This window comes from Galleria mellonella, unplaced genomic scaffold (assembly GCF_026898425.1).
Source record: "Galleria mellonella isolate WM207_F2 unplaced genomic scaffold, CSIRO_AGI_GalMel_v1 utg87, whole genome shotgun sequence".
Lineage (NCBI taxonomy): Eukaryota > Metazoa > Arthropoda > Insecta > Lepidoptera > Pyralidae > Galleria > Galleria mellonella.
Window position 1 is genome coordinate 3,524,439 of NW_026442166.1, and position 20,562 is coordinate 3,545,000.

The 20,562-nt window shown below is 34.9% G+C and overlaps 3 protein-coding genes across 4 annotated transcripts in view; 2 read left to right on the top strand and 1 right to left on the bottom strand.

Moving 5' to 3' along the window:
* Window positions 1-3,678: 3,678 nt before the first annotated feature.
* LOC128202298 (uncharacterized) lies at window positions 3,679-6,760 on the top strand. The gene is made up of 2 exons (XM_052902115.1): window positions 3,679-4,268; window positions 4,793-6,760. The coding sequence occupies exon 2, from the start codon at window positions 4,798-4,800 to the stop codon at window positions 5,530-5,532; it is 735 nt and encodes a 244-aa protein (XP_052758075.1). The 5' UTR covers window positions 3,679-4,268; window positions 4,793-4,797; the 3' UTR covers window positions 5,533-6,760.
* Window positions 6,761-7,416: 656 nt separating this feature from the next.
* Window positions 7,417-15,448, bottom strand: LOC113515876 (juvenile hormone epoxide hydrolase-like). The gene is made up of 8 exons (XM_052902112.1): window positions 15,362-15,448; window positions 12,898-13,086; window positions 11,963-12,190; window positions 10,518-10,682; window positions 9,800-9,946; window positions 9,026-9,227; window positions 8,438-8,672; window positions 7,417-7,770 (listed from the first exon to the last, which is right to left on the bottom strand). Exons 2-8 carry the CDS (start codon window positions 13,084-13,086, stop codon window positions 7,539-7,541), a joined length of 1,398 nt encoding a protein of 465 aa, XP_052758072.1. The 5' UTR covers window positions 15,362-15,448; the 3' UTR covers window positions 7,417-7,538.
* A 1,902-nt stretch (window positions 15,449-17,350) lies between these two features.
* Window positions 17,351-20,562, top strand: part of LOC113516409 (juvenile hormone epoxide hydrolase-like) — a 14,550-nt gene continuing 11,338 nt past the window's right edge. Inside the window, exon 1 of one of the 2 annotated variants that reach the window (XM_026900827.3) lies at window positions 17,351-17,482. The gene's annotated coding sequence lies outside the window, so the exon portion shown is untranslated. Of the gene's footprint in view, window positions 17,483-17,503; window positions 17,711-20,562 lie in introns of those variants that run through there. The other variant, XM_052902114.1, reaches the window with a different exon arrangement.

The window sequence follows — 20,562 nt, forward strand, 5'->3', positions numbered from 1 at the left end:
TTTCTACCCTTATCTTAGTTATTATTTCGAGTCGGCGTTATATATTTTGTATTTTATTTATTTATTTAATTCTTTATTGTACACACCAGTTATAAGGATATGACAGAGGTAATCAAATGTACAAAGGCGAGCTTAACTCTAATAGTTTTCTTCCAGCCACCCCAACGTGGAAAGGAGCATCAATGTCAGCGGGAAGAGCGGTGTACAATATTGTGACAATTTTTAAACAAAGTGGAAAAAAAATTAAATTAATTACAATATATTTAATCGTATAAATACGTATATACCTATACATAAATATATACCTACATCTATGCATATTCTTACATATACATATACACACATATACATATAATATACTTACCATACATATATTATATAGACAAATAAGTAGTATAAAAAATATATGTATATTTTTTATACTACTTAGAATGGCAAACAAGCTGACGGCCCACCTGATGGAAAGTGGTAACCGTCGCCTATAGACATGAGCAGTACCATGGACATAACAGAGTATACTGTTTCGCCCATGATATCCCCCATGCGTTGCCATTCCTGAGGACTCAGGTGTTATTCCTTTGTACCCAGTAAATTCATGCCATTTTTTTATCCATATTACAAAAAGATTTGGTTTCGTTTTATGATCGGCCGCCTGCCTGACGTCAACCCTCTTTGGGAATAGGAATAAGTTTTTTTAATAATAAAAAGAAATATTTATTCTTTATTTGTTTAATCTAAATTAATTTGATATAAGACTTTATTTTTTTTTTATTTATAGACCAAATTACACGTAAGTTATATTACATTAAAATTTAATACTGATAAGAGAGGGGAAAGGGATTGTTAGTAATGGAGACTGAGAATTCCATTGCTATAATATACCCAACCAGGTCGACCTCCTCGCGGTTCCCCCTGGAAACTATCATGGTTAATTCCTGATGAATTCATCATGATGGGCTTGTTTTCATTCTCATCTATTACCCTTCACTTGTGCTCCGCCAGCGTATCTCGTTAGCGCAGGCGGGGTTACCATATCATTTTCACCCATTAAAAAAAATACTGATAAGATAGTATGTTGAATAGATTGTTGAGTATGTATCCGAATTCCAACTCTTTAAATTGTGATTTTTATAGTATTCTAATACAAAATAAGACTTCACTCATAGATTAAGGTAATTTTTGTTTTATACAACTTAGAATGGCAAACAAGCTGACGGCCCACCTGATGGAAAGTGGTAACCGTCGCCTATAGACATGAGCACTACCATGGACATAACAGAGTATACTGTTTCGCTCATGATACCCCGCATGCGTTGCCATTCCTGAGGACTCAGGTGTTATTCTTCTGTACCCAGTAAATTCACGCCATATCCCACACTTCAAACCGAAATACAGCCATGCAAACACAACAGCTTCACGGTTAAAACACGAATGGGACAGAGGTACCCAAGCAATCGACTTTTGTACAAAGTCTCCCTCTGGTAAATAATTAATTTAATTAACTAATTAAATTTGCATTATTTTATAATACAAGGGACAAATGAGCATGCGGCTCACCTAATAAATAATAAAAGTAAGTGACTGGGGGGGGGGGGGAAGGGATTGTTAGTAATGGAGACTAAGAACCCTATTGATAGCAATGTATCTAACTAGGTCAACCTCCCCATGATCTCCTCTGGAAACCATCGTGCTAAATTCCAAGTGTATTAATTACGATGAGCTCACTGACCTGCCTTCATTCTCATCTATCATATCTCACTGGTGCCCCGTAAGCTTATACCGTTAGCGCAGGCGGCCATTGCATTGCGGCCAGGTTACCATTGCATTATCATTAAATAAAAGAAAAAAAAAACAGTAAGTGACTACCAGCGCCAATGAGCATCCGCTACGCTATTGAAATTACAGGTGTACCAGCTTTTTTAAAAAGGAATGTGTTTTTTTTTGAAGGCTAGGATGTCATATCAGTTCGGAAATATATACATACGTCCACCATAATCAGCAAAAAGAACAGTAAGTTTTACATTTTTTTTTTATTTATTTATTCTTTATTGACCACATTACAAAAAAAATTCTGGTACAAAAGGCGGACTTAATACTATATAGCATTCTCTCGCAGTCAACCTTTGACAAAACAGAAATTTTATTATGCGGTGAAAAAAATTACAACACATACAATAGAGAACTACTGCACATAATGATTATATAAATATACATACATGAATACATTAAACAAATATTACATAAATATACAAATATGTAATAAAAATACATACATACAAATATAAATATACATATATAAATATACCTACATACTTATAGATTATATACGATCGAACACAAATAAACAACGATAGTGATCAAAAGTGATGATGATGAAGATGAACTGCTTTCACAGTTTTTTCCAAAGATATTCGTAGACTTTTCCCTTAAAAATAAATTTGTTAGACATTTGTCTTATGTCCATGGGTAGCGCATTACATCTCACTTATAAGAACATAAAATATACTCGTGACTAGCATATGGCCGTCTCCATTTCAAATAGTACGTGTATTAAATATTATGGCGATATGTTATTGACAGAATACTGTTAAGTTACTGATAGGATCAGTAGAATCATTAAAAATAACTACTCAGAAATATTGTCATTAAGTTGACTTGAATAATTAACACTTACGACATTATAACCTTCAAGAAAAGAGCATATTTCTTTTTAAAAGGGCGGCAGCTACAGATGGGCAAAGCACCGGGTTTAAACCCGGTGCTTTGGTAAAAACCCAATAAACACCCATAAACTCCCATAATCACCCAAAAAAATAGGTTTTTACGTATTTTTTTGAAAATATGTAAGTAATACCAATAAATTATTTTTATAAATTGTATTGATCAATTCTACAATATTAAATAAAACGTTAACTAATAATATTTCAGGAAATTTTAAAAATCTATATATAATAAAATGAAAGTAATTAATTTTCAGTGTTTTCATGTTGCAGTTGATCAACATGTTGGCCTTTTGCTTCCCGTAGATACTTTAAAATTTCTTCATAACACCTCGTTCGCACACATGGCCGTATATATTTAAATTCTTGAGCCACTAACAGTCCGAAATACTCATTTCTTTTATCCTCTTCTCCATAAATTAAGCATTTAGAACAGTTTGTTTCTTCTTTCAGTAAATTTTCTTTTACTTTATCCTCGTTTTTTTCTTTGTTGCGACGACGCTGGGTAAATCATCTGGACACTGGGTCTCACTATCGCCAAATATATTTGGAGATCGGCTTCGGCTACGGCTTGGCAGACATTTTTTTCTTTCTACAATTTTAAATTAAATTTATTAGAATAAATGCTTCGAACACACGCGATCTAAGTACCTTTTGTGTTTATTATACCTTACCTACCTAGGTATAAAAAGAGTACTTACGTAGATTTTCTTTTATTAACTGTTTTATACGAAGATCTTGATCTCTCAAATTAGCATCCATTTTACTTCCAGTGATTATCAACTAAATTAATAATCCACAAAGTATTAAATAACGTTTTTATGAAATATTTAGCACAAAAACAATACCCTTTAAATATCGATCGTCAGTAACTGTGGCTGACTTACCTATATTCTAGCAAGCAGGACTGCCAGATGTGAAGGGGAAATATATTGTTGCATGTGATGATGATGTGAGCATGTTCGTTTCATAATAAAAATGTTGCCAGGTAACCAAAAAGTCGTATGATTTTTTGCGAATTACGATCATAATCTTTACGATCGTACATTAAAAAATAGACAAATAATAGTATGAGTACGATTTAAATCGTATATCTGTCAACCCTGCTAGCAAGACAGCGACAAAATCACGTTGCATAACAATGTAGCCCAAGCTTATATCTTATGAAATATACGGAAGAGATACGGACTTAGAAAAAACAGAAATGTTGTTCTTTGTGGAAGTCATTGATGAAATTCTATGTATTTTAGCCCGCAAACTTTCTTCAAACAAAAACAGCGCCATCTAGTATCGAGTTCTGTAATTATCTCTTTGTTTATGGATTTGAAGTAAGACCGCCACGCATGCAATACATTATGACTGGGGATTCCCCTATTCGTCGACGCTGAATATGAGGCGACGACAATCACTGTCAAACGTGTTCACTATTACTCTGACTCTGGTAACGTGACTTCCTGGTAACGTGTTAGGTAGGAAAAGCAGTAAAAAAGTGCATATTAAGGGAGCAGATTTGAAATAATATTTATACTTAACAAGAAATAATTAAAGGTAAGTGGATTTTTGAATGATACAATTATATCATGATCACTTAACAATTTTAACTTAAAATTAGATGTATTATTACAAGCTTTTATTTAGCTTGCGTTATGTAAATAAAAGTACGTAGGTATGTTCGTATGTTGATGCAATTATCCTCAATCCTCAACCGACTGGGATAAAATTTTCCATACACGTTTATTTTGGATGATAGTGCATAGTTAGCTGAGAGTCGTCATTGGATAATAATGGTGGATAGCCTAAGATGTGTACTAGATATTTATTTTTAACATAATATGCGTAAGTACCTAATCGAGTTAAAGAAGTTGCTGAGAAAAATACAGAACAATACGATAATAAACTAGCGTCTGCGTTTAATCCTCCGAGGAGATGTAATTTTACAAAGGTTTTTTGTATTTATTTTATTATTTTTTTAATAAATTTATTGTAAATAACAAGAAATAATCATTGTAAAAAAATAGGCACTCTATTGTTGAATTTTCGTCAGACCAACTAATCATCGTTCATTTTTTTAGGTTCAATGGGGAGACCTAAAGATTTACGCATATGGGAGCACTACCGTACTTTACCAAACAAGTCTGTTTCTTGCAAGCTTTGTAATAAGGTCTACAAATTCAGTAATGCTGCCAAAATGCTTCAACATCTTATCACTTGTCCAAAATCTCCAGAAACATTAAAAGACTCTATGAAACTTATAAAAGATAGCTCGTCCAAAACCAAAATGTCTGGACTGTCAGAGATAGAGACAAATGATTCTTTTATAAGCCCCTCGTCGTCTGCTAACACTACAATAAATGCTGAGTTTCAAGACACCGATGATCATATAAAAACAGAATTAGCGAGAGCTATATTTGTAACAGGGACGCCATTATCGATGGTGCAACATCCTTTATGGATACAATTTTTCGAAAAATTGCAACCAAAATTTAAAATACCTTCACGTAAAGCTTTAGCGACAAAATACTTAGATAAAATATATAGAGAAATGCGTTTTGAGTTAAATGAGGAACTAAATGCTTGTAGTTACTTACACCTTCAGTGCGATGGCTGGTCTAATTTAAGAAATGAAGGAATAATAAACTTTCTTATATCAAAACCTCAACCTGCATACGTTAAAAGTTTGAATACAGAAAGTAATCCTCACACTAGTGAATACCTTAGCCAAGAAGTTGAAAAAGTAATGAAAGTGTATGGAGCAAATAAGTTTCTTGTACTTATTGGCGATAACGCTAGAAATATACAAAAGGCAAATTAACAAAACTCAAATATCCACATGTTGTTCCTCTCGGTTGCTGTGCACATATCCTTAACTTGTTGTGCCAAGATATTGTAAAGATACAAGAAGTAACTGTGTTTATTATGCAAGCCATAAATATAATAAAAACTGTTAAAAGGAGTCAACGATTAAGTTCCTTGTTGATAAAATCAAGGCAGGGTGAAGATTCTACACAAACACTAAAATTGCCTTGTGCTACAAGATGGGGAAGTCATGTTACTTCGTTAAAAAGTTTGAAAGCAAATAAGATAGCTTTGCAAATATTAACAGTTAGAGAAGATGTGGTAATTTCAAGAGATATTAAAGATTTAATTCTAAGTGATGATTTCTGGACGAAGACAGGGGAATGTATAAGTATTTTGGAACCAGTCACTGAAAGCATATTTTACTTAGAGAGCGACCAGAATCGTTTGCATCGCACATACATTACATTTAGAGATGTACAAGCTAAGATACGTTTTGCATTAAATGAGATTTCGACATTGAGCGAAGAAAGCAAATAGCAGATTCTAACATCAGTATCTTATGCAATATGGCAATGAGGCCAATACATTTTGCAGCATATATTCTAGATTATATCTAGGAGTCGAACTTACTCAAGAGGAAGAACTTAAGGGTATGGAGTTTATCTACAATTTAAGCCAACACTTAAGTTTGTCAAATGTAATGGCAGATTTGGCGTGTTATAAAGCTAAAGAAAACTTTTGGGCCAGAGGATTTGTATGGAGCTCATTAGATAGCATTGAGCCCCTAATATGGTGGAAAGGTATTTGTGGTTCCACTGAGTTAAGCAAAGTAGCGATTCGTATTCTATCAGCTCCCTGTACTTCGGCAGCCACTGAGCGTTCCTTTAGTATCCAAGGCTACATACATAATAACAAAAGAAATCGACTTACAACTGAAAGAACTGAAAAAATTTCATTCATTTGTTATAACTGGAATCTTAAACATAAAGCTGAATGCGAGGACATTCAGTTTAATGAAGAAAATACCTTAGAAGCTTTCATTGAGCAAGTAAATGAACATAACAGTTTAGACGAAATAGAGCCTATCGAACCTATACAATTCATCGCTTGTAATAACTCTGAATCTGACAGTGATTGACTGTAGTTTTACATTTTACTTTCATCTCTTTCTTAATAAACTCAAAATCAAATTAAAAGTTTTTTATTCTGTAGGCTGCATAATAATATTGTCTATGTCCAGTATAGTGGAGCTGAGATGACGATGATGAATAAGTTTAAACCCCATAAACACCCAAAAATTTGGGTGTTTATGGGGTTTAAACCCAATAAACCCAAAACACCCGGTTTTTACCCACCAGACTTTAAACCCACCCAGGTGGATTGCCCATCTCTAGCGGCAGCACACCTGCAATGCCGCTGTTGTGGGTGATCATGGGCGGCGGTAGTCACTTACCATCAGATGAGCCGCGTACTCGTTTGCCCCTCGTGTTGAAACAAAAATATAAATTGTGGCAACACCAGTTATTTTGAGTTTAAATCTAAACTACTGAACCGATTTTGATAAAATTTCTATGCGACCAGTCTGAAAGTACACAGGAAAAAAAATTTTCAAATCGGTTTACAACTGACGAAGTTATGAGGTAATAAACATTAAAAAATACAACCTAATTACAACCTCCTCCTTTCCTGAAGTTGGTTCATCATCATCATCATCATTTCAGCCATTATCCGTCCACTGCTGGACATATGTCTCCCCCATAGACTGCCATAAAGAACGGTCTTGATCCACCTGCATACACTGACTCCCTGCAATGCATTTCAGGTCGTCACTCCATCTAGTGGAGGAACCGTCCTTTGAAGTTGGTTATATAGGTAAAAATATAGCAAATAAACTCACTTTCACATTAATAATGTCAGAAAATATTTATTCCTTTTTATTAATTAACATTGTATAAAAGGCAACATTTATATTATGTATGTACAAATATATTGAAATCGACTCTTTACATATAAAATTTCTCACAGCTCTGTTTTAAGTATAATCTGTTTATGATACTTCCTGAAAGCTGTTACAGCATTCAGAACGTCTTTTGCGAACAATTCAGGCAATTCAAACGCCAAGAAATGACCACCGTCATCGATGATGGTGCCGTTCTGTAAGTTCTGGTACTTTCGTCTTATAATCCATGGTGGTAGAAATGCTAGTTCGTGTTTCGCTTGTAAAAACCATGACGGAACTGATGTTAGTATTCTGGAAATGGTAAGAAATATTAGAAATAGCCTGGTAAGAAGAATTTTATTATACTTTATACTTTAAAATGATTATGAGTGCCCCGAGACAAAAACATTAAATAAAGTTCTTTTGTTTTTGTCTAATAGCTGTGTTCTGGTCAGGGGAGATCACGTGGAGGTCGACTTGATAGGGTATATTGTAAACAATTTACCAGAGAGAGACTTTGTATAAAAGTCGTTTGCTTCGGCACCACTGTCCCATTGGTGTTTCTACCGTAAAGCAGTTGTGTTTGCATGGCTGTGTTTCGGTTTGAAGGGTTGGATATAGCAGTGAATTTACAGGGTACAGAGGAATAACATCTAAGTCCTCAGGAATAGCAACGCACGGAGAGGTATCATGGGCGAAACAGTATACTCTGTTATGTCCATGGTACTGCTCATGTCTATAAGCGACGGTTACCACTTTCCATCATGTGCGTCGTCAGCTTGTTATCCATTCTAAATTGCATAAAAAATGGGGCTATTAGAATCGCAATACTAAGAATCCCTTCCCTCCACTGATGAACGTATACCTCTCCCATAGGCTGCCATAAGGAATAAACATTGTAAAATATACACGCCGACCCTAAATAAATGGGGTTGCCCTTGCCCCTGAAAATGACGATGATTAGAAGCAATTTACTTACTCATCCAAGTTCATGGACATGACTCTCTTATTAAATGTTTCAGCGTAAAGTCTCATAGAAGTGGTGATGGATCTAGGGATCCAGTAGAACATGAGGTTGTCGACCAGTTGATCCTTCGTGAATCGGTACTCCAAGGCTCCGTCTTTCTTCGAACGGTGATCTCTCCGAGTCCAAGATGAGAACTTCTCTAAGATGTAAGCAAGGAGACCGGACGGAGAATCAGTCAGAGCGATTCCTAGAAAAAGTTTTTTAGCATTATTGTCTTAGTTATAATAATAACTTTATTATTATTATTACATCAGCCATTAACGGTCCACTGTTAGACATAAGCCTCCCCCATAAGGGGGGATTTTGCCAGTAGTTGCCATACTTAGCAGATGGGCTGGCAACGGCAATTAGGCTTTGGTTATGTTATAAGAGGGACGCTGCTGCTGCTACGGATGCTTTCGACTATTAAATTTCCTTAGTGACCTCTTACGACATCCACATCAAAGGAATGGGTGATCCAATTCTTACGACATCCACATCAAAGGAATGGGTGATCCAATCTATGCCGGAACCACACGGCCAGTTTAGTATAATTCTTACCAACTGTGTCTGGTTTAGTAGCTTGTATATGCATATAGCCCATTTCTTCTAGTAACTGAGCATAAAACTTGGAGAGAGGGTACATTCTATCAGCGTATTTGTCTTCCACCACCAGTGGGGGATAAAAAGAGCCAATGATAGAGAATATGGTGGTAGCTAGCGACATCGAGAAAGCCCCATTTGAGTGATATCCAAGAACTTCCTGGAATATATAAATAAGTTATTAAGTGTAAGATGTCAGAGCATTATAAAGCTATGCCCTATTACCCGATTGTGCAAAGACAGAAAGATAGTCGTGTTTCTACCGTGAAGTAGCTGTGTTTGCATGGCTGTGTTTCGTTTGAAAGGTGAGATATTGCAGTGAATTTACAGGGTACAGAGGAATAACACCTGACTCCTCAGGAATGGCAACGTATAGGGAGTATGATGGGTGAAACAGTATACTCTGTTATCTCCATGTTAGTGTTCATGTCTATAGGTGATAGTTGCCACTTTCGATCAGGTGTGACGTTTGTTTGTTTGCCAATCACTGCTATATATCAAACCGGCAGCCATGCATTATTATTAAAACAATTGAACAAAGGTCACACTTGCTAAATATGAGACAGTATTGTTCATATATACCGGTGATGATTATCATTTTTCAAATTCTTAACCGTTTGTAAAAAAATCTTCCAGAGAATTATACTATATCAGTATATGGGCTGCATTACAATTAAAACAAGGGGTGAAGTCAGAGTAAGACGTTAGTAACAAATGAAAGAATAAGCTTACATCAGGGAAGAAGGTAGCCAAATGAGATCCTATAATAGAGCCCCAGTCTCCACCTTGGACGTAAAACTTTTTATGGCCCAGTCTATGCATCAGGTTCCTTAACACAACAGCTATGTCAACTGCACTGAGGCCCGGACGAACTGCTGCCTACAATACAAAAGAGTTGCAGATAAAGAGGTTCGAACTAGTTCTGCAAAAAATAGCCAACATTACCTGATATCATTTGAAATGATGAAGATGTATAGGCATAACTAGGTCTAATTTGTATTGTGTTAAAGAAATTGAAGAAAATTGTGCTACAGGTTGAACTAAGAATACTCAGCAATGTTTTTGAGCATTATTTTTCATAAAGACAAAATATTTTACATATTTAATTCAATTTAATTTTATTGCATACAGCTATCAAATTTATAAGTATAGGTGGTTTACATTTTATTGCAATTTATAGATTTATTTATTTTGGAAATATATTATAAATTTAGAAGGATGTTAATAAATTTTATTTAAAACAAATATTTATGATAAGACACTCGAAAATTTACTAATGGAAAATTATTGAAATAATATTAAAATATGATAACACTAATGATATTCTAATAATAATGATTTTGTAAGTGAAAAAAAATTTGAAGCCGGCGGGATCTTTTACGTTATCCCGAGGCCCAAAATGTTGCCAAGTGGAAGAATTTGACTTTACTCTGTGTTTAGTCGTACTCACATCAGAGAATCCATATCCCGGAAGACTGGGCACTATGAGTTCTATAGCAAAGTCTCTATCCTTGTTAACTTCTGTGAGGAGAGGTATTGCTTCGTAGAATTCTCGGACTGATCCTGGCCACCCATGCAGTAGCAGCATTGGGACAACTTCAATGTTGTTGGATACCTAATAATCATAGTTTTATTATGTTTTTTTTATAATAAACGAAGATTTCTTGCAATGAAAGAAAATGAAGTAGTGACTATAAAGTACGTTTTATAATTGAGCTTGGAATGCCAAACAAGTTAACAGAACGTCTGATGGAAAATCGTAACCGTCGCTTATAGACATGAACAGTATCATGGACATAACAGTGTATAATGTATTGTCCGTGATGCCCGTCATACATTGTCATTCCTGAAGAATAAGATGTTAGGCCTCTGTATCCTGTAATTTAATTAGGTAGTGTATTGATGGACCATGGACATAACAGAGTATACTGTTTCGCCCATGATACCCGCCTTGCGTTGCCATTCCTGAGGACTCAGGTGTTATTCCTCTGTACCCTGTAAATTCACGCCATATCCCACCCTTCAAACCGAAACACAACCATGCAAACACAACTGCTTCACGGTTGAAAAACGAATGGGACAGAGGTACCCAAGCAATCGACTTTTGTACAAAGTCTCCCTCTGGTTCCTCCATCCCCTCCCTCTCTCTTCTTAGCAGATAACAATGTTTCGAGGCCAGTAGTCGAATTATAAGAAATTACGATTTGAAAGAGCTTGTCATTATAATATCAGCTGTTAACTGTCCACTGCTCCTTCGACCATTAAGCCCCTTGGTCGCTTCTTACAAAACCCATGGAAAAGGAAGAGGTGGCCCATTCTATGGAACTACATGGCCATCCTTACAAGAAACGTTATCCGTTTATGCTAGCGGAATACTAATGAGGGATGATGCGTTAGAATGAGATTAGATCAGTTGGCCCGTCGTGATGTATCCATTACGAATTATTACGAAATAACATCACCATTAGTCATATGAAAACATCACAGAATATATTATGACGCCATAATGGCGTTCTAGCAATTTTACTGCCAGAATTACTATTTAGCCATACCCTACCTACTTATTGGTAGACACACAAGTAGGATAGAGGTATCCAAGTAAACGTCATTGCGTAAAATTTTGTTATTTATATAATCATCATCATCCAGCCTATAACCGTCCACTTCTGAATATAAACCTTCCCCTTGGGGGGTTTTGCCAGCAGTTGTCACGCTTGGTAGGCGGATAAAGGTGTTTTAAGAGGAACGCTGCTGTCCATCTCTCGTCCTCCCTTAGTCAGCTCTTACGACACCCACGGGAAAGGAAGGGGTGGCCTATCCTATGCCAGGACCACACGGCCGATATAATATTTATATAATATAATTTCGTATTTAGTATAGAATGTAGATATTTACACTGGGTTTAATCCTTAAGAAGTGGATATTCAGGCCTTGAATATTGGTCTTGTATTGCGGAAACTGATTTAGGAACTTCTCCCGCTGATGGAACGGATACTTCTCAGCCCAGTACGTGATCCAGTCGCCGATGATGTCAGTATTGAAACCGTATTCAAATGCAATGCCTTCTAGAGGGGGAGTGAAGACAGGATGGTTCTTCAAGCGGGTCTTGAGTTCGTTTATCATCTGAATAAAAGATATTTTTATGTAACTTAGAACTTAAACAAGGTCACTGATGGTTCACCAGATGGAGTTTTGATGTGACAACCGCTTCTTATAAAGAACAGCTATGAAAATTGTGTCATAGTGCCTTCATGCTATTGCCATTTATGAGGAGTAGTGTATTGTAGCTATAGATATTATATCTTCACTTACTCTGCCATATCACCATCACCATCGCCATATCAGCCATTATATGTCTACTGCTGAACATAGGTTTCTCCCATAAATTGTCATAACAAATGAGAGCCTTCCTTATGATATTGGGAGGATTTTACCAGTAGTTGCCATGCTTGGCAGGCGGATTGGAGGGACGCTGCTGCCTATCTCTCGACCATTAAGTTTCCTTAGTCATCTCTTACGACACCTATGGGAAAGGAAGAGATGGCACATTCTATGCCGAGACCAAACGGCAATTCTTTCATATACTCCCCTTCAAACTGATACGTAATTCTACGAGCAAAGCTGATTGTCGACAGAAGTATGAGCAGAACAGCGAAAACTACACAAATTATTCTGAGGTTTAAACTATTTTGAAAAAGGCCTCAGTCAATACAAACTAGTTTTGATTATAATCCTAAAGATTTTTTGTTTTGGTCCCAAAACAAATCACAAAATAAATTGTTACCTCTTTCTCTCATTGTCTCCTAGAATCTTTGAATAATATATTTTACCACTTCTGTAAACTTTATTTTGAAGTCCTTGATGCTGGTGTCCTGCCGTTGCTTCAGCTCCTCTGGACCCCACCACGCGTTGTAGTCAATATCAGGCAGCGGCGGTGGACTCTTCAGGAATAAGTAGTAGACCGGAAGACCTATGATGGCCAGTAAAGGCACTAGTAATAGGATAATGACTTTAGTCATCTGAAAAAAAAAAGAAATTTGTTCTGAATGAAATTTTAGCTTTTCCTTTTTTTACATTATTTTTAACATCACGAATTAATCAATAAATGGTGTTGAAAGCATTGCGCGACAGTCGACCTAGCAATGTATATAGCTAGCTATAGGAACGCTGGTCCCCACTTCTAACAATCTCTCATCTCCTTCGTTATTATATGATTATGGCTGTATACTGTATTACAGAGTCTTTACTAATATTATAAACGTAAAAGTGATTTGTTTGTTTGTGACCTAAGAAATAAATAGAATAAAATTTTAGTATATACATAGTACAAATTTGCGATAGAGGAGTGTAAGGCTACTTTTATTCCGGTCCCGGTTACGCAGACGAAGTCGCGGGTAGAAACTAGTAAAAATATCTAGTATAAATTATCTTTATCATGTCAAATACCTAAGGTATTTTGCTGAGGGGTAAGGAATTGTTAGTAATGGGGAACAATAGTCCCATATCTAGCAATATACCTTATAAGGTCGATCTCCACACGGTTCCCCTCGAAAATCATTGTAGCATAATTTATTGTGGAAACTATACTTGTCTTCTCACTGGTGCCCCGCCAGTGTATACCGACAGCGCAGGCGGGTTTACCATTCCATTTTCACTCACTAAAAAAAAGGTATATTGCTGGGGGGGGGGGGGGGGGGGGAGGATTCTTAGTACAGGTTATCAATAAGCTCTGGAAACCATCTCGGTTAGTTCTTGAGGAATTCATCACGATAGGCTAACTGACCTGCTTTTACTATCCCCTATCATCCGTTACTGGTGCCCCGCCAGCGTATACTGCTAACGCAGGTGGAGTTACTATTCCAATTTGATCCAAAAAAAGCTACACTACCGAATAATCCTGTCTGGTTTTTAGATACTACATTATGTTTAAATAAAATGATAGGCATTCGAAAATGACCTCGCGGCCATGACCGTGACTCTGTGCCAAAGCATGACTAATGCTCATAGTAATAAGAAACACCTTGCATTGGCACTTATGTGTTCTTTGAAATATCGACTTTGATCGTTTATAATCAACTAGACAACGATTCGTAAAGTAAAACAAAACTTAGTACAAAAGAGGGAGAGTTTCTACAAAAGTCGATTACTCGGGTACCTCTGTCCCATTCGTGTTTCTACCATGAAGCAGTTGTGTTTACATTTGAAGTGTGTGTTTCGGTTTGAAGGGTGGGATATGGCGTGAATTTACAGGGTACAGAGGAATAACACCTGAGTCCTCAGGAATGGCAACGCATGGGGGGTAACATTGGCGAAACAGTGTACTCTGTTATGTCCATGGCCCTGCTCATGTCTATAGGCGATGGTTACCACTTTCCATCAGGTAAGCCGTCAGCTTGTTTGCCATTCTTAGTTGAATAAAAAAAATGTAGGTAGGAAGATATGGCATTCGCTGTTTTGCGAAAATACTGTCTTCTCTGCTTACCATCTTTTTATCTTGTTTCTGATAATGTAAATCTTTCTTTGACGAAACAACGAATAATTTTGTTTCAGTCATTAAAATAATAACTCAATATATATATATATATCTTCTGGACATTGATAGTGGAAAAAAGGTCACCACCTATTTCGATATCGACTATATAGGCAGGATATCTATTTTAGAATATGTTAAAAGTTTGTTATCAAATATTATTTTTTGGAGTAGAAACAGTGTGATTAGAGAGAAGTGTGGACTGAAAGACGATGTAGTGACAAAAATCGAAAAAGGAATGTTGACTAAATTTTTCGCAACTTTAACAGCATATTTTGAGTTCTATACTCTAACTGTTAGAATATATTTTTGAATATCATACTCTTCAATTTCATTACAATTATTATGAAAGTATAATTAGGTAGGGAACAAAAATCCAATTATAACAAATCAGTTTTAAGAATATTAAGTACACAATAAATGACTGTTTTATAATAATAAAACGTCGGGGGGAAAGGGATTGTTAGTAATGGAGACTAAAAATCCCATTGCTAGCAATATACCCAACCAGGTCGACCTCTTCGCCGTTTCCCTCTGGAAACTATCACGGTTAATTCCTTATGAATTCATCATGATGGGCTAACTGGCCTGTTTTCATTCTTATCTATCACTCTTCACTGGTGCTCCGCCAGCGTATCCCGTTAGCGCAGGCGGGGTTACCATACCATTTTCACCCATCAAAAATAATAATAATAATAATAAAACGTATAATACCCAATTATTATATCAAGTTTAAAGGATTACAAAAATAAGAGTTATCTTACCTTTAAAACCGTTTTTACCGATAACACGTCAATCCAGCACGAATACCCTTACAAGACTGGCAAAAATAATGTTATTATTGAATTATGTATTGTATTATCTCGCGTAATCTTTGTTGCAATAGGGTAATCTCTACTAAATAGGTTGTATAATTAATTATAAAATTTGATAAGTGTTTCTGTGTAGTAAAAATGGAGTAAAAAAATAATATGTCATGTAAATCTTTTCATCGTCGTCGGTTAAACAGCATTTTTGTATACAATTGACATCAAAAAGAAGATTCTCAATTCGATTTAAAATATGTTTTTTACATCATAACTCCGTCAGTTATAAGCTATTTTTTTTTATACAACTTAGAATAACAAACAAGCTAACGGCCCACCTGGTGGAAAGTGGTATCGCTATCGGTTTACGCTGATAGGGCACCAGTGAAGGATGATAGATGAGGATGAAACAGGTCAGTTAGCCCATCGTGATGAATTCAACAAGAATTGTTCACGATGGTTTCCAGGAGGAACCACGCGGAAGTTGAGCTTATAGGGCATATTGCTAGCAATGGGGCTGTCAAAAAAATGTCCATTGCTAAAAATCCCTTTCCCCAATCAGGGCACTCGCCCCATCGTCGTGAAATCACTAGAAATTTGTTTCCAGAGCTTGATCTGATTGGCTACATCATGCAATAAGGTTGCTGATCCTTATTATTGAAAGTTCATCTTCAAAATAGGGGGGTAGAGGATTTTTTTTATGCAACTTAGAATGGCAAACAAGCTGACGGCCCACCTGATGAAAAGTGGTAACCGTCGCCTATAGACATGAGCAGTACCATGGACATACCAGAGTGTACTCTTTTGCTCATGATATCCCCATGCATTGCCATCCCTGAGGACTCAGGTGTTATTCCTGTGTACCCTGTAAATTCACTGCTATATCCCACTTTTCAAACCGAAACACAACCATGCAAATACTGCTTCACGGTAGAAACACGAATGGGACAGAGGTGCTCAAGCAAACGACTATTTTACAAAGACTTCCTCTGGTGTAGTGTTGTTTAATTAAAAAAATATATAGTTTGTAGTCGTTGTAGTGTACGCCTGCTGTAAGTATGCATATCAGCATGCTACACAAAAAATGTTATTTAATTTATGTATAATATATATTATGTATAATATATAATACTGTTAGTGTGCTTAATTCGAAATAAATAAATAAAAAAGTAAAATGCAATTATATATGTACCGTAGGTATTATTGTAATAAATTTATTTAGTTACTAAACGGTTGTAAACTATGCATTTGAATTAGTAAATATTTACAATTAATATCTAGCGTTATTGGCGGAATAGTATTTCTGTTATAACGTAATATAGTTCAACGATCCGAACGGTTCATGTTTGAATAATTCATAAGCTTGGCGATTTAAATATAGAATAATAGACTCTGTCCTTATTTTTTTAAATTGTGTATAAATCGTATGAATTTTGTCTGGCCTCTGAAGCATTGTATAAACTATTTATTTGATGTTCTGTCAAATTAATAGTTTATGTAAATCCCCACAGTGTTGCCAGCATTTGTTTTTCATGTTTCTTGTGACTCAATCTATTAAGCACAGATGATAGTGGTAATACTTTTAATAACACCTTTGTATGATAATTGTACAGTTTGATAATTATCTAATATTAATGCTTTTCTTTTCAAATTTTTTATTCAAATGACTTGATAAATAAATATTTTGATTCAAAAATGTTGGTTTTAAAATTCATTTATTGGCATCCTTAGCAAAAATTAAACTTAAAATTAGAACAAAAAAAAACTGTTTGGCCCGGGGTCAAATTTTCATCTGCAATGTGGCCCATTAAAATATTTACCCGCCCCTGCTCTACACCATATGTGATGGTATAGGCTACCTTTTATGCCAGTCAGTAAACATATCCCGGATACGCGTACGAAGTCGCAGGTAAAAGATAGTATTTATTAATTTTTTAAATGATAATAGAGCGATAACCCCGTCATCGTTATTGCTTTCCGTTGGCGCGGTACTGCTACGGTGAACTGTATGTCTTTGACGTAGCTAGTGTGTGGTTGTGTTTTGTGTTGTACATGTATTTATAGTTACATATTAGAAAGGTTTGTATGTGTGTGTAAAAAAATTTAAATTAAAAAAAATGTGCTCACTACTGGAATACTTTATAGGATAGTCAGAGACTGTTGTCAATAGTATTTGCCCACGAATTTGTCCGCGTGATCGAAATGTGTTTCTGATCGGGATAAAAAATAGCATATATTCTCCTCCATCGCATATAGTATTTGTACTAAATTTCATAGCGATCGGTCAAGCCTAAGAAGCGGTATAAGGTAATAAACAACTTTCAGATTTTTAATATTAGGATGGGAGTTAGGATTAATATTATTATGGTTTATTTACATTTAACAATATAATAAAGGAAATTTAAAAATTATTGGCTCATTTTTAAGGTATTTTGTTTGTGAAACTAAACATTTTATCAGAAAAATATATGTCGAAAACGACGAAAAATATCTAATCTCCTACACTATCTGGTTGTATTTTACCAAACACGGTGTTATCTTGCTGAAGTCCATATCACTGGTTATTTGATTAGAATTATTTTGTTTAATTCCGCTGTCAATTAAATTTATTTTGTTTAAACGGTAGCGGAATTAAACAAAATAATTGTAATCAAATAAATAACTATCTCGTTAAGTCCAGCTGTCAAGTTAGAAGTGAAGTCAAGATTTATACGAAATTTTTATCGTTTTTCGACCCATGTTTCTTTTATGGATCCAGTCCTTCAAATAGATACTATTTTGATTACAACCTAATTGAAAATTTTCTACCAGTAAAAGTGAATATTATTTCTCTTTCATACTAATACCGTGCGTCCGCTGTTGATATGGAAGCCATATGTGTTTTTTTCTTCATTTTCTTAGGGAAGCAAACGAGTAAACGTTCCGCCTGATAAAAAACGGCTATTTTGAAATTCGCTTTTTCTGTATAAAAAAGTCGGACTTTATGCTATTATAGCATTCTCTTCCAGTCTGCCTTTGAGAAAACAGAAATGTGTACAATAAATATTTTTAAACGAACAAACATCCTATTAATATTTCATTGTTGAGTATGGGACTCTCGATTAAAAGGAAATCATTAATTTATGATTAGAAAGAAGAAAATAAAAGAGAAAGTAAGAGAAAGAGAGAATAAAAAAAAGTTATTTTCCGTATTTTTTTTCTTTTTTTTACAATGCAGGGGGCAAACGAGCATGCGGCTCACCTGATGGTATGATGATGAGTGACTACCGTCGCCCATGATTATAATATGCCTTTTGGTGTTGTACTAAAGGCAAACTATATACTAATAATACAGTTACAACAGAGGTACAAGATTATAAACTTGATTTATAAAATTTCCACGTTGGCCGGGCGGCTTGTGTATTGTATTAGCATAGTACTTTTGCGTTATCCTGTTTTGTGTTTCATTCTATCAGTTCCCTATTACGAAGTTTTGATGATAAAAATGAACTTTGACACATTGTAACTTACTGTAACTCCGTCATCGCATGGAAAATATAACAAATAATACAATGATTTTTATTTATACAGATGTCTTGTGTGAATTTATTTGGTTATGAATAAATTAAATGTATTATTTTCTGTATTAATTATTTGAATAATATATTTATTAGATTGTACTTTGCAAATGGTGAGCAAATCGAAAGATATTGTACGTTCATCACAACGGTAACAGGCGATAAATACGTTTGATTATTCTATTTGGAATTATAGTCGTGAGAATATTTATTTAAATACTAGATAATCCAGATAACTTCGTATCACTTATAACGACATCTATTAAAAATAATACTAATCTTTTTTTTAAACCACCCCTGTTTTATAGCGAACAAAAAAAAAAAGATTCAAATCCATCAAACCGTTTATAAGTTTTAAAGAGACTAACAAATGAACAGTAATATATATATATATATTTGAGTGTAATATAGAAGAAAAGTTTCAAAAATATTTTTTAAATAGAGTAAATTTATCTTTTAAAAAGTACTTTTTTAAATTCGAATATTGAAGATATCGTTTTAGCGAAGTAAGATCTGTTGAATGAAAAGAAAGGTGAAGGACAAACCTGATTCACGTAGTCCCCGCGTGTAGATCTTTTGTACGCGTTCTTGTTCTATCTTCAAATTGTCGAACACTTTTGTTGATTCGCTTAAGTGTCGCTGTATGTTGCGGGGAGATGGTGGCTAATTGAATAATTCGCAACTGGCGGAGATTTTATTAGGAATATGGATAGGTAAGAAGTGTAAAAGGATATTGGGATATTGCGTTCGGAAATATTTTATATATATATATATATATATATATATATATATATATATATAAATGATGAGATTATATTAACCAAAATCTTTGGTTATAAAGTTAATGATAAAATTCATTAGACACAATCAAGATTAGTTTAGGTTATGTGTAAAATCAATATACGTGATTTTGTTTTTTTGTAGAACGCTAAGACATAGACATAATATTACAAACTATTTACCACTGTATGGACTATATTAAAGGTCATTGCACCGAACTCAGTTCAAGGATAAATAAAAAAGGTGGAACAAATTATTGACAGCTATTTTGACCATAGACATAGATCGATGTAGACGACTCAAGGTCTTCAATCTCTATAACATGTTTGGTTACCGAACTCGGATCCACCATTAGGTACATTACAAAAAAAAAATTGTATTGCTAGCAATGGGTCAGTTAGTTCTTTACTTCATATACGTGAATTTCTGTAATATATATTCTTTTTCTCCATAAGAGGAATTTCGCTAGTATTTGCCACGCTTGGCAGGAGGGTTGGCAATCACAGTTAGGGTTTTAGTGATGTTTTAAGAGGAACGCTGCTGCCCATCCCTCTACCATTAAATTCTCTTAGTCGCTTCTTACGATTATGACTTTTTTATTTTAATTTTTCATGTAAATAAAACTATCCATTTAACTATTCATGCATTTTATAATTGAGTAAGAATTGTTAAGAAAATTAATTCAATTGTACGGGAAAGCGTGCATACTTACATCAAAAGTATACACGCAAAGTTGCAACATCTATTTGAAAAACATGTCTATGACCATGACCGTATACAATTGATATTCCGTATTGTCCATGTTGTAGTTGAGTTTATGGG